General features: G+C 44.4%; 1 protein-coding gene across 2 annotated transcripts in view; it reads left to right on the plus strand.

Annotated features, from left to right (window-relative positions):
• The window catches only part of DNAJC15 (DnaJ heat shock protein family (Hsp40) member C15), an 84,134-nt gene extending 82,109 nt beyond the window's left edge, over positions 1-2,025 (plus strand). The window contains exon 5 of one of the 2 annotated variants that reach the window (XM_061434497.1): positions 86-174. In XM_061434497.1, coding sequence (XP_061290481.1) covers positions 86-116 — 31 coding nt within the window. In that variant the 3' untranslated portion in view covers positions 117-174. Of the gene's footprint in view, positions 1-85 lie in introns of both variants that reach the window. The other variant, XM_061434496.1, reaches the window with a different exon arrangement.
• Positions 2,026-14,794: the final 12,769 nt, after the last annotated feature.

Here is a 14,794-nt window from a genome sequence, read left to right on the forward strand (position 1 = left end):
CTGAGTGTTTTTCTTTATTTGAGACTTTAAACAATGTCAGTAGTGAAGTGTCCTTTAATCCATTTTCTTTTCTTTGTCCTCTCAGGTGGGTCTCCTTACTTAGCAACCAAAATTAATGAAGCAAAAGACCTGCTAGAAGCAACCACCAAACACTGATGGATGCTCAAGGACCACTCTGAGGGAGAAGAAGGGGGACCTTATAAAAGCTGTCCTGCACATTAGTCTAAACCGTGGCATTCACAATTTCATATGTGCACTGACCACAGCCATTTCTTCCGTGTCTGAGCTATGTGATAATAAAAGATGAACAGTCTAGCTTTGTATTCGCTTTCAAAGGAGCACATGGAAATTCTAGCACTGATCTTTCCCCCTCATTTTCTTCCTCTCTCTGATAGTCATACATTTGAAGACTTCTACTACTAAGTTCCCCCGACCCCAGCCCCTGCAGCAGTATCATTATCAGTAATATAATTGGAATTTGGGAGCAAGAGTGTAGAATTTTTTGCTGCTTATATTTATGCTTGCATTGTCCCTTGTTTCTTCAAAGGAATTTAGCACTCTGCCTATGTGAAGTGCTTTAAATGTTATGAGACGAAACCCTGACTGCCACCCCAGGAAAGTGAACTGAAGCTTGATGGAATTTACTAAAGGGTGTTTTGTAAAGCAGTGGTTAGGAAAGAACGCTGCTCTCCCAGAGATCCCACGGCTGTAGCATGAGAACTTGGAGAGCTGCTAAAATGATTAAAGGTTTACAGAATGAGCCCTGTGAGGAAAGCCTGGAAATTGCTGGGAGAAGTCTGAGGGATTCGTACTTAATTATATAGTCTTCTGGTGCTGTGTACTTATTCAATTATGCATTCTACAAATATTTATTTACCACCTGTAGCGGGTGAGGCACTGTAGGGGTCCTCAGGAGTTCCAGGTGTGAACCAGGCACAGATCGTGACCCAAAGGAACTTGAATTTAGAGGAAAGATAAACCACAGGAGTACTATTAGAGAGGCACAGATGATAGGCAAAGAAGTTCAAAATAAAAGACTATTTTACACTGGGCATCAGGGGGGCGTGTCATAGAATCAGTAGCGTAGAGCTGGGCTTTAAAAACAATGAGATATACCATATGATGGGTGAGTCAGAATTAGCAGAAATAGGGTATATTAGTTCATTGGAGTGCAGGGTTTCTCCAAAGTAACGGATGAACACAGTCTGGAAGGGCTGGCCCTGTAATGTGCAGTGCATTCAATTATTTTTTTTTTTCCCCCTCAACACAGCCCCTGGTTATCATCACTTTTCTAAAAGGGAGAAAAGAGAGAGTCAGAATACCAGCATATTTCTTGTACTGCTTTACGACGCTGGGCTCATCCCAGGTAAACAGAACTACCACGTTTCATCTGTCTTAAACGCTCTTGTAATAGTCTAGAGGCATCTTTCATTTTACGACATCCTGTAGTTGGGAGTTCTCAGCATTGGTGATACTGACTCATTGAGCTGCTGATTCCTGCTTGTGGGGGGCTCTGCTGTGTATGGTAGGATGATTAGCAACATCCCTGCCTGCACCTACGAAAGGCCAGGAGCGCCCCCTCTGTTGTGACAACCGAAAATGTATCTAGATGTTGCCAAATGTTCCTTGGAGGGCAAAATTGCCCCAGGTAGAGAGCCACTGCTCTAAATGTTAACCGTGTTTTCCTTTGGTACATGAAATAATGGATGGCCTGACTTGAAATTGATTCTTAGGGTCACTGAAATACGGCTCTCGCTTTAAAATCCCCTGTGTGTCACAGTTTTTTGTGCTTTAGTATGTTTTCTGGCCCACTGCTGCCCCGGTACCTTGAGTGCCCTCCTGATACCCAGATCTCCACGTGTTCAAAGCCTGGGGGTAGTTGAAGGCCAAGCTGAAAAGTCTGTCTCTCCTTTTCTGGTGCTTCCAGCAAAAGTAATCCCATGAATTGTCAGCTCTCAGCGAACAAGGATTGTATCTGTCTTGGTCACTGCTACATTGACACTCAATAAATATTTGTTAAATGAACGAATACATTCCCGTAGCACTTTATTCTTCACATTTGGTAACTTGTGAAACAACTCTTTGTGTGACATGACTTATTTCTTCTACAAAAGTACAAGAACCTTTAGAGCAAGAATCTTGTCATTTGTCTTTGTAACCTCCTTAAGAGTGGAGCACTTGGGACTTTGTAGACATCAGAAAGTTGTAAGTACTAAAAAAAATGTTTTTTGAATACTATGCTTCAAAAAATGTAACCACTAGTTTTGAAAGTTATGTTATGCAATATTGGGGTACCCTCAGAACATACCTGTTAGTTGACATCATTTTCTAGTCCACACTGTGTTCATGAAAATTTAAGTCCCCAGCACTAGCTTGAAATTTCCTTCATTCTATTCTCATTTATCTGTTGAGTGTGTGCCCAAAAATCAGACACCTGGTTTTAAGTACTATCCTCCTATCACATAATCTGGGGCAATTAATCTGCAAGGCTTTAATTGCCTCATCTATAAAATAGAGAAAATAATAACCCTATCTAAAAAGGTCCATCTAGTCAAGGCTATGGTTTTTCCAGTGGTCATGTATGGATGTGAGAGTTGGACTGTGAAGAAGGCTGAGCACCGAAGAATTGATGCTTTTGAACTGTGGTGTTGGAGAAGACTCTTGAGAGTCCCTTGGACTGCAAGGAGATCCAACCAGTCCATCCTAAAGGAGATCAGTCCTGGGTGTTCATTGGAGGGACTGATGCTGAAGCTGAAACTCCAATACTTTGGCCACCTCATGCGAAGAGCTGACTCATTGGAAAAGACCCTGATGCTGGGAGGGGTTGGGGGCAGGAGGAGAAGGGGACGACAGAGGATGAGATGGCTGGATGGCATCACCAACTCGATGGATGTGAGTTTGGGTAAGCTCCGGGAGTTGGTGCTGGACAGGGAGGCCTGGCATGCTGCGATTCATGGGGTTGCAAAGAGTCGGACACGACTGAGCAACTGAACTGAACTGAAAAAGGTTGTTATATGGAATAAGGTTGTATAAATAAAGCATTTAGTCATATAGCAAATGCTCAAAAAATGCAATTATTGCTTCTTTCAGTATCCCCTCTGTGAGAATACCTTGAAATAAGGTTTGGTATATGTTCCAGTAATCACTGATTGTACTCTTGAATTTTCCATCTAAGTAGTGCATGGTGGAGACAGTTCATCTCCACTCATGAAGCATCCACTGGAACTTTTGGCTTGGAGGTTAACTGGGGGTGTCGGCCTGGAGCCTCCACACCCCTGTACAGAGGTGTTAATCGCATCACAGCAGCTGGGGTCTAAGAGACAGGAAGAGGAAGCTTCAAACTCAGCCTGAGTCTGAAAACTGGCAGTTTTGATGGAAAACTCATGGAGCCCCCCAAGATTCAAAAGGAGAAGACATACAGAGAATGGTGAAAAAATTAGTGACCATCAAGCGGTTATCACTTTTAATATGTAGTAGGTCTGGATTTTCACCGCCCCCCCTCCCCCCGCCCCAATCAAATCAGCTAAGGCTTTGCCTTTAAAAAATTCTCCAGGAATATCGAATTTAAGTTCAACCAACTGGTGTAGTTTCAGGTGATACAACTATTATTTTAGGTAGATATTAATTCAGTAGTCAGTCTCAGAATACTTATAAATGCCAGAATACTTATGAAATTGGCTAAGCGGCTACCCATCATCAACTCCTTATTATCTGTAGAAAGCTTACTTGAATGGTTACCAATCTTCAGTAAGTATTGCCTTTATATATTTGCTGTTATTGCAGATTCTTCTTAATTAAGTTCTTTGTTGATGCAGTTTTTGTTTATTCTTACATCTTAGAAGCAGTCTGAGGGAGCAGGAAAGACCTTTTGAAAACAAAGCAGTTACTTCCCATATTCCAGAGAAAGTGTAAGTCAAGTGGACAGTTATCTAAAGGGGGCACAGAATGCCATGTATAGTATGGTTGATGGTGCCAGTCTCTAGCTTGAAGTCAAAAGTAGAAGTTTAATAAAGACAAAAGTGTGTTCATTGTGGGAGACATTGTTTTATTTAATTTTCCAATCATTTCGTTTTGGTTTGAAGTGCATTTTGGTTATTCAGCAAATAGAATATTTACTTTATCAGGCAATGAAAATACAAAATTGGCTCATTTTTAAAATGTGTTGGATTCTCAAACAGAAGGAAGAACAGGTTCTTAGAGAAATCTGCCCCACCCCCCACCCCCCGATGCTTTTGAATTAAGAAATTCTAAGACTTGTATGATTGGGTATGTTTGTGATTACCCAGCAGGGTCATAAGAAATAACATACTTTATCCCAAGTATAGAAATCCTCTGGTTGTCATGGGGGACCTTGAATCTGCAACACATTTGGCGATTAGTTGGCGATTAGCTTAAGGTAGCTTCATGACATTGTGGGGGAAGATGAATCAGCCAGGCTGTTAATGTCAAAAATACAGTTTCTATGACTCCACCCCCTTAGGATGAACTCCAGAGGCTGCAGTGAGAAGTGAAGTACCCAAGGAGGCCAGCTCATTTCACACAGTGGGAACCACGCCATCCACAAGCCTTCTGCACCTCGCCCAGCACCTCCTGAACAAAGGCCTCTGGCTGCCAGGAGGGTTTGCTAGCAGCAGAGTACAGGAGACGTGCCAGCACCAAGCCTCCCTCTTGATGGAAAGGCAGCCCAAAGGGCATGTCCTGTTAGCACCAGGTCAGTATCATCTGCTTGTCAAAAATAGACCATGAAGTATGAGACAGAATTATACTTACGGTGGAGTTAGACACATTAGGAGATTAGTTAATATACTAGCTGGAAAACTTGAGAAGATTCTCTGGGCTCATTTTTTAGGTGGAATCTTAGTGATCTGGATCACTGCCCACCAGTGAAATTGCTGGACTTGGTAGACAAAGAAAATGTTCCTTCTAATGATTTTTATGAGCTGAGTAGCTATTGTTCCCAGCTGAGTGCTCTTTTCCTTTTTTTTATTGTTGCTGAGCAAAGAATTTATAAAAAGCTTTCCTTTTTTTTTTTTTTTTTTTATTAAAAACCCTGCTCAATTGAAATGGAAGTTCATTAAGTACTGTTCATTTCTCTTCCTGTCATAATAGCCCTGCCCTGCTCTGCTCTATTCAGCAGTGCCTGGCAGCACTGGTCAACATTTTAAGTCTGAACAGACTATTATATAGATATAGATATGCAATATCCAACATCAAGAGGAAGTTTAATTTCACATGGGCAGAATAGGATCACTCAGGCTAGATGTTGACCATAAATTTCAAATCTTCACCTCAATTTAGAGCGTGGGGAATGCCCGTGGAAAATTAAATCAACAGTCGGAAACTGTTGTGCCAAGCAGCCTGCCCACACTGTCTCTCTGTTTTCACAGCACCTGTTAAGAGATAGGTACTTTTATTATCCCCATTTTAGAGATGAAGAAACAAAGGCTCAGAGGTGTTTAAGAGCTTTGCCAAGAATCCATAGCTAGTAAATGGTAAGACTGGGATCCAAATCCACTTTGGCTTGACTCTGAAGCACGTGTGTTGTTCAGTCGCTCAGTCATGTCCTACTCTGCAACCTCATGAACTGCAGCACACCAGGCTTCCCTGTCCTTGACTATCTCCCTGAGTTTGTTCAAACTCATGTCCATTGAGCAGCGATGCCATCCAACCATTTCATCCTCTGTCGCCCCCTTCTCCTCCTGCCCTCAGTCTTTCCCAACATCAGGGTCTTTTCTTTTTTCTTTGCATCAGGTGGCCAAAGTATTGGAGCTTCAGCTTCAGCATCAGTCCTTCCAGTGAATATTCAGAGTTGATTTCCTTTAGGATGGACTGGATTGACCTTGCTGTCCAAGGGTTCATTGCACTAATTGTAGGTAAATGGGAATCATGGTAGAAGGAAGGGCCTGGAGAAGCTCTTGGCTCATCTTTTGATGGTTGTGACCTTGGGCTATAGTTTGGGAAGCAGGCTTATGGATGGATCTAGCATCACTTGGCATGAGCAGGGAGTAGTTAATGTCCTTCATTTTGGCTTGGAAGCTTGTGGTGTCCATCCAACCACTCACAGGAAAAGTTCAGTTGTAGAGTTTAGCAGTGTGTACTTCTCTAACTTAAAGTGGGGCTGGAGGAATCTTTGTTGATATTTTATTTGAAACATTCATGGGCAAAAGCTTTCAAGGAGAATGTCTAGAGCAAGGTTCAGAAAACAGCTTACGTAAGTGAAGCAGCAGACCTTGGGGAGAGAAGAGAAATGGAGAAATTGCTCAGTATAATACAGGTGAGAATAAGAAGCCTGCATTTATTGAAAGACGTAGCAAGGCAATGAAAAAAGGTTAGAGAGGCAACTGAACTAAAAAAAGATAACTTACACCTTGAAAGGGAATTGAGTGCTCAGTAGAACTTTTCAAAATTACTTTCCTGTATTCCCAAGTGTGGACTGGGTTATTGGTTCATGCCATGCTTTTATGCCAAATTCCAAAATTACACTTTGCACAAAGAGTTGAGTTGACCCATAGAACCTGAGTCGTCAATCTGACTGGGTCTTTAAGGTTGTCACTTAACTTTCTGTCTTTTCACCTGCTCTAATCAAATGGTGAAAAAGTTTAATTTCTAGAGGAGATTTCTACCACCTCATTACTATAATACTCATGGCAGCTTTGTGAGTTCCATGAACATGGGTATTCCTACATTCAAAAAATAAGAGCATTCCAAAGCCAACTCATTTTCCTTTCTATTTATCTGCTCTTAGATTATCAGTGCCTTTCTTCTTTCCTTCTAGAATGTGGATAACCAACAGTTGACTTTAAAACTGTTTACATTTTGGCTTCCATGCCTCTGGAGTAGGATGAAAATATCTAATATTTTTTTTCCTGCGGTGAGCTGTCGGACTCTGTTTGCACAGTCTGCCTCTCCCATCTGGCCTGGAATGTTGGATGGCAGTGTTCAGAAAGAGCAGTGTGTACACAGAAATGCAACCTTCTCTCATTGACCCCCTCGGATCTGATTTGTGCTTTGTCCCTCAGCTTCTTGGTACTTAGCTATTCAGTTTGCATTCCATTTCACTGCATTTTGTACTCACTGCATTTTTGTTGGCTTGTTTTCCTCTTTGTAAGCAGATTTTTTTAATCTGATATATGAAAGTAAATTAATAATAAATACTACCATGTTTGTTTTGCTTTAAAATTATAAAGAATAAACTGTAAGATAGTTTCATCTATTTTGTTTTCTGAATACAATCAATTAAATCTGACTTGCTAAAATTGAATTTATACTCAACTTTTCTGTCGTACAACTCTTGAAGAAAAGACACTAACCTATGTGTTATGTAACTTCATCTGCCCTATGAGCCCTCATACAGACCCTACTCTAGTTTCTTTCCAGCCCTCCCCGCTGCAGGAGATGCTGGGCCCATCATCTCTCAGAACACAGTATTGATGGGTTCACTTCTAAAGGCAGCTATCGGAAACCAAAGTCATAGACCTGTGGACTCTCTCAGAAGCCATGAGTGAAACTTGGGTTTTCACCTCTCATACCAAAACAGGCAAGGGAAAACACAGAAATCAGCCCCACATTACTTTAAAACTAATTTTAGTATTTACCTCTCACCTCATAAGGCAGATGGGCTTCCCTTGCAGTTTCTGCTTCCTTGTTTTTTTTTTTTTGGTCCGAGGCTTCCCAGGTGGTGCAGTGGTAAAGAACCCACCTGCCAATGCAGGAGACACGAGACGCAGGTTCTGTCCCTGGGTCAGGAAGATCCTCTGGAGGAGGGCATGGCAACCCACTGCAGTATTCTGGCCTGGAGAATCCCATGGACAGAGGAGCCTGGTGGGCTGCTGTCCACGGGGTCACAGAGAGTCGGACGCGACTGAGCGCACGGCAGACACGGCACATCTTCACGTCAGTCTTTGGCCTGCAGCACTCTGGACTGCATAAAGAGCTCTAAACACAGGCATTGGTAATAGAAATGCTGACACGGCCCGACTGCCACCCCTGGCATGTGTTACTGAATATGTCTGCACCCACGCTAGGATCCCATACTTGATGTGAGTGGAGGATGAGGCCGTTTCCAGCGTCTGACGGGGAGAGTCCAGACAGGTGTGCTCCCTATTTCTCCTCTCCCGACACACACACACACACGCACACGCACACACACACACACACACACACCCCCAGGGGATGGCGCACACACACACACACACACACACCCCCCAGGGGATGGCCACAGCTTAATTATCTTCTCTTCCAAGGCCAGTTAGACCTTTGGAGTGTGTTGCCATCACTTAACACACACCCCCGGAAGAGTCTTACATTGTCGTGAGACACGGTCCTGTGACATGTTTTCAAACCAGTGGAGGAAAGAGGACGGACCTCGCTGGGCCAGTGGAGGAAAGAGGACGGACCTCGCTGGGCCAGTGGAGGAAAGAGGATGGACTGCGCTGGGCCAACATAACACGAAGAGAGTGCCTGCCGCCAAATGCAACCTTGGATCCTGTCTTGTCAGGGAGGAATATGTTTTCACAGCAGTCTGTGATTTAAGCACAATATGCGGAATCGGTGAGCATGTTATATTTGACTGTGCTGATGGGATTTATGTATGGAACATCAGTTTCCCGTACAGACATAATGGAGTACATAGTACCATGATACGAGAACTGTAAGCATACTGATGGTGTGTGGGATATTCGACGTTAAGAAATTTAATGATGAGGAAAATCAGAGAAAACCTGAAAATATGCAAATAATGAAATTATTAATTTGAATTTTTGTTCAAGATGTATGTGAAGCAGCCACGTCCTCCATATACTCTGTGGAAATACGAAACAAATTAGATCTTAATGTGTCACCATCTTCCTTTTTGGATTGATTTCTTTAAACAGAGCTGCTGCTGCTGCTGCTGCTGCTGCTGCTAAGTCGTGTCAGTCATGTCCGACTCTGTGCAACCCCATAGGCGGCAGCCCACCAGGCTCCTCTGTCGCTGGGATTTTCCAGGCAAGAGTACTGGAGTGGGTTGCCTGCACTTTCTCCGTTTAAACAGAGCAATAATGCCTAAAGGATGGGTTCCCAGGGTCTGGTCTGTGGCTGGATAATGTGCTGTCGGTTACAGCTTCTTCTCTTAGGGCTCTGAGTGGTGTCCAGTGTCAAGAGGTCTGATGGCCTCTTGTGTTTCTTTCTTTTTTTTTTTTTTGAAATTTAGTCTTTATTAAATTTTTACAATATTGCTTGTGTTTTGCTTTTTTGGCCGTGAGGCATGTGGGATCTGAGCTTCCCAACCAGGGATCGAACCTGCACCCAGTGCTTTGGAAGGCAAAGTCTTAACCACTGGACGACCAGGGAAGTCCTCCCTTTTGTATTTCTTAATATCAAGGGAGTAGGGTGTTTTCCTCCCATAGCCTGGCTGACAGTTACGCCTGGGGAAAGAAGAACAGTTGGGCTAAACTGGCTGGAAATATCTGGAGCCGTGAATACCTTGTTAGCAGAGGTCAGCAGGTCAGGTGGTAATTGCTCAGAGCCCCATTCAGGGCCGGCGATGGAATTACCATAGTATAAATTGGCTTCAGGGGACAAATCGATCAACCGAAAGAGGTTTAACGATTTTTAGTGTTCAGTTACAATAAGGATTCGACTTTCTGGATTCAGTGAGGGGATGTGTGGCAGTTGACTCGGCTTAATTTTAGGCTGTGTGTCCCCCATCTGACCCCCAGCAACACTGTTTCTCGTTCCCAAGGCTGCCTCAGCCCAAGACAGCTTTTGGTCTTTGCTGTCTGGGAGTTACACATCCACAGTGGCAGCGAGCGTCCCTCTCTCTCCTAATGAGCCCATCGGCTTTGTCCTCTCCTGGTCTTGGCCTTTTTTCTTTTTCACTCTCGCACCAGTTATGCCTCAGGACCCTCGCGGCCTTGGGGCAGCCGGGTGACATTCCTCCTGGTCCGTTCATGAGCCCAGCCTGGCGGCCCAGCCTGCCTCGCCTGCTTTCTCGTGGAAGACCTCCCGCTCGCCTGCCCATGGAGGGAGATGGTAAGACTAATGAAAAAGGGATGAGAACCGAGTAGGAGAAATGCAGTGACTGTTCAGGACTCTTTGGAGAGACGTGTTTGTTCAAGGCATTAGTAATATTTTTGCAGGGAACAGCAACATTGATTTTTCACCCAAGAACCATTCTGCCTTTGCACAGAGTCACCAGAGCATTGAACCTTTCTCGTTTGTAAATGGGCAAGGTGCCTCACCCATGGCCTAATAGCATGGACTTTGAGGCTGGTATTTTTTTATTTCCAGCTCCAGGCATGAATCTTTGCTCCATTTTGCAGGTGGTCTGGGAGCTCTTCTATTCACCGAAATCTGTCTTGGGTAATACCGCATTATTTTTAAGTTTTCTCTCTGGGGCTCAGTGGATGAGTTCGCTGATGTTAAGCTCAGACTCTCTTGTGCATAGAATGCTCTGCATGTGTTCCAGGCTGCAAATCTACCACGCTGATGAGCTTAAAATTTTCCTTTGCAGCCCAGCCAATCAGGTGTCCGGCTAAACCTTGATGCCAATTAGTGTGTTTCACAGAGCCAGGTGTGGAGCTGCCAGGTAACAGCTGCAAGCCAGCTGCACTGCTCTAATGGGATCTGCAACACGTTGGGCTCTGTGTGAAGATGTCTTGTTTTCACTTGACGGGGAGTTATCAGTGGTCTGGTCCTCCACCCACTCCGTTAGGCAGACACACCCACACGTGTTACCAATGCGATCTGAGTTCAGAGGATGACCGTACCTGGTGTTGCTCTTCCTGCTGCTGATATTTATGGTGCTGCCTCCTGGGAACCTGCATTCACCCATCCAAAGTGCTTTCAGAGGGGCAAGGACAACAAATCTGTTATTATCAGGGCATTTTCTGATAATACTGCATGCCTAACCTACATTATCCCATCAAGATTTATTTGAGAATTTTGTGTTCTCTTCTTTAAAAATATATTTAAAGGTGGCAATTTTTCCTCAAAGAACACACCTGAGTTCCTGTTATCTGGGGGCTGGAGACATGGGTTCTGGTCCTGTAGCTCTGCAGCTAATGAGCTGTGTGCCTGGGCAAGACACAGCCTTTTCTGAGGCCCTTTGGATTTGCTGTTCTCTGAGGAGCATGGAATATGTAGAAGCAGCACAGAGCTGCTGCTGCTGCTGCTAAGTCACTTCAGTCGTGTCCAACTCTGTGCGACCCCATAGACAGCAGCCCACCAGGCTCCCCAGTCCCTGGGATTCTCCAGGCAAGAACACTGGAGTGGGTTGCCATTTCCTTCTCCAATGCATGAAAGTGAAAAGTGAAAGTGAAGTCGCTCAGTCGTGCCTGACTCTTAGCGACCCCATGGACTGGAGCCTACCAGGCTCCTCCATCCATGGGATTTTCCAGGCAAGAGTACTGGAGTGGGGTGCCATTGCCTTCTCCGGCAGCACAGAGACCTACGTGTAAATCCCTGATCCACATTCTGTTAGCAGAGTGACCTGGTGGAAGTTTTGTCGCCTCTCTTTTGGTTTTCTGACCCATAAAATGGGTATAATATGTACTTCTAAGAGTTATTTGGGGAGTTTAACGATTTTGTAGATAGTGATATACCAGCCTAGTGTCTACATGGTAGCTTTTCCCAAAAATGTCCATTTTTCTTTGTCCTTTCTCTTTGGCTTTGCTGTTTTTTTCTTTCAAGACATTACAACAAAAATAAATGGATTTTTTTTTTTTTTTTAATTTGGCTGCGTCAGATCTTAGTTATGGCACTCAGGATCCTTGTGGCATCATGTGGGAGCTTTTGTTGCGTCACAGAGACTCTAGCTGGCGTCATGTGGGCTGTAGTAGTTGAAGTAGGAGAGCTCTCGAGTTGAGGCACACGGGCTCCAGAGTGGGGCTCAGCAGTGTGGCAGTCGTGTGGGCTCAGTTCCTCTGCTACGTTGGGATCTTAGTTCCCAGACTAGGGATTCAGCCTGTGTCCCCTACATTGCAAGGCAGATTCGTAACCGCTGGACCACCAAGGAAGTCCCTAAATGGATTTTTTTTTTTAAAGAATGATTAACAAATTACCAATGCAGTTGGCCACTGAAAAAATGAGGGCCTTGGGCACCAATCCCCATCCACCACCACACCTCCAGTGGAAAATCCTTGTACAACTTTATAGTCAGCACTCTGTCAGCGGTTCTGCATTTCTGAATTCAATCAACTGCAGATGACATAGCACTGTACTTACTATTGAAAAAATTCCATGTACAGTCAATCCATGCAGTTCAAACCCATGTTGTTCAAAGGTCAGCTGTAATTCCAACATCCTGATATCAACTGTTTTCATTTTTTTCTGAGGCTCCTTCCAGTACATCTTAACATAGAGCCTTAGGAATTTGCCTAAGGAAAAATATGCAGAAATAGTACAGGAGATGCCTATGGAGAAATATATAGATCTCTCAATTGGAAATCAGAAAAATTATACTATTTTATAATGAGATTATAATGAAAATTAGAATTGCTTTACTAAAATAACTGATTATCAATACTGAGAAATAGCTGAAAATTCAAGAGAATTTAGAGAAGGAAAAAAACAGTCCTATGACCAGGTTTATGGCAAAGCAAAGTACAATGCTGATATGGGAGACAGATGGGCACCTGGAGCACGCAGCTGATGTTTCTCAAGAGGAGCAAAACTGAAAATTTGGTTTTCAGCCAGACAAGAACAATGCCTGTTTCCTTTCCTCCATTATATGGAGGGAGTCACTAACATGGAGGAATTTGTTGTAGCAAAAACACAAATGAGTGAACAGCTTTTGGCATGTAACAGCCAAAAAGGCCTACAAGAGTTACACAATCTTGGTTATTCTTTAGCTGTTACTAACAAACGCTTGCAGCTGGACTTGTCCTTCACAAAGCTAATTACTCTCTGACCCATATAGATGACACTCGGCACCAGGCACTCTTTCCCCCTACACTCTCTTGTGGCATTCTGCATTTCCAAAAGAAGGTCATGGGCTCCTAACTTCAGGGACACAAGATGCAGTTGCTGATTCATCTGATGCCAGCTGTGACCATTTTGAAACTCTGCAAGAGAAAACAAGAGCTAGGCCTTCAATAGGGTATAAAACCTCTCCCTGTTCCCAAGAAAGTGGGGTGGGGGCGCTGCACAGTCCTTGAGGCACTGGCCTGCCGTGTTTCCCTTTGGCCTGGCAAAAATAATAAAGCCAGTCTTCCTATCTCCTCCAAATCCTGTCTCCCTATTTCCGTTTGGCACTTGTGGACAGGGAGCCAAGATTTTGGCAACAATACTAATAGCTGTCAGTTACTGGCCTGAGAGTCGTGCCAAACATTTCCTATATTCATTAGCTCTTCAGTCCTTACAGAAACCAGGGAGCTAGGTATTTTTATCCCCATTTCATCCAGGAAGAGGGCACTCAAGAGCTGAAGCACTTTTCTCAGCGTTTTAACCTTGAAATTGGATCTCTTTCCCCTTAGCCTGCTGCCTCCCAGGGCACATTCCCAGCTGAGCCCAAAACTTGCCCTTAAAATTCTTAGCCTGAGTTCTCAAAACCTTAGGTCCTGGCCAGAACTTGGATGCTGGAAATTTTATTACGTCTCCTCGGGGTGGTCATTCATTCCAACCTGATCACAGTCCAAGGACCTGCCTCACCTCTCAGGACATTAGTCACTTGTCATGTTGCGTTTAGGACGCCAGAGGACGCATCCATTGCAACGAACAGGAGGCGTGGTGACAAATTGACTTCAAAAGCTGGCGCTGGGACTGGAAAAGGCCTTATAGATCTTCAGGCGTTCTTTAGACGTCTTTGATGGATTTCCAGATCCACAGTATTTTTTAAGCACGTATCACAGCAAAGAGGATAAACACTGTGTGTTAAAAGGAGACAGCATCAGGTCTGGGGGCAAGAGAGAATGCTACCGTTTGATGGCGCCTCTGTGGGAAACAGCAAGATTCTAAGAAGTCGGACTTCCCTCCGTATTTCACTCCACCCCGACCCTGCCACTTTGCTCTGCTGTGGGAACATCACGTGGGCAGAGTCAAAAGCTCTCCTGAAGCCCCCTGAAGGCCGCATCTGTTATTTCCTTATCTGTGTGCCCTTTCATCCTATCAAACAAGGATATTAAATTGGTTTCTGGCACCACTGGTTCTCCAGAAAGCTCCTTTGGCTGCTCAATCAACCAAAGAGGGCGGATTTATTTGGGTGTTTCCTTTGGGAGTTAGTGGGAAAAAAAGAAAAAAGCCACCCGCAGTTGGTGGAAAGGCATGAGCTGCTGTGCCAGACCTTTGTCAAGAGGATGGCAGCCAAATGGGCAGATGGGATCCACGCAGGGCCAGTGGAGAGCCTCTTCATTTAGCCTCGGAGTCCTTTCCCAGCCCGCTCTGGGAAATAGGAAAGCTGTGGAAGATAAGAACGTGAGTCAGAGAAACCATCCAGGAGCCTGTGTGTGAAAAGCTCACCTCCAGATTGCACCAGCTATTGCTGAGAAGAGCTGAAAACCAGAATTCAATACTGGTTTTGCTCACGCAGCCTGAAAGGCTCTCCCTTGCCTTGTCCTTTTTGCGAGTAAATGTCTACCTCTCTGGGGCTTTTCCAGTGGCTCAGCAGTAAAGAATCCACCTGCCAATGCAGGCGATGCACGAGACAGAAGGGACGTGGATTCCATCCCTGGCTCAGGAAGATTCCCTGGAGACGGAAATAGCAATCCACTCCAGTATTCTTGCCTGAGAAATCCCACGGACAGAGGAGCCTGAAGAAGAGCTGGACACAACTGAGCGACTAAATAGCAATAGATGTACCTCTCCATCCTTCAAAGGG

Source organism: Bos javanicus, chromosome 12, assembly GCF_032452875.1.
Source record: "Bos javanicus breed banteng chromosome 12, ARS-OSU_banteng_1.0, whole genome shotgun sequence".
Lineage (NCBI taxonomy): Eukaryota > Metazoa > Chordata > Mammalia > Artiodactyla > Bovidae > Bos > Bos javanicus.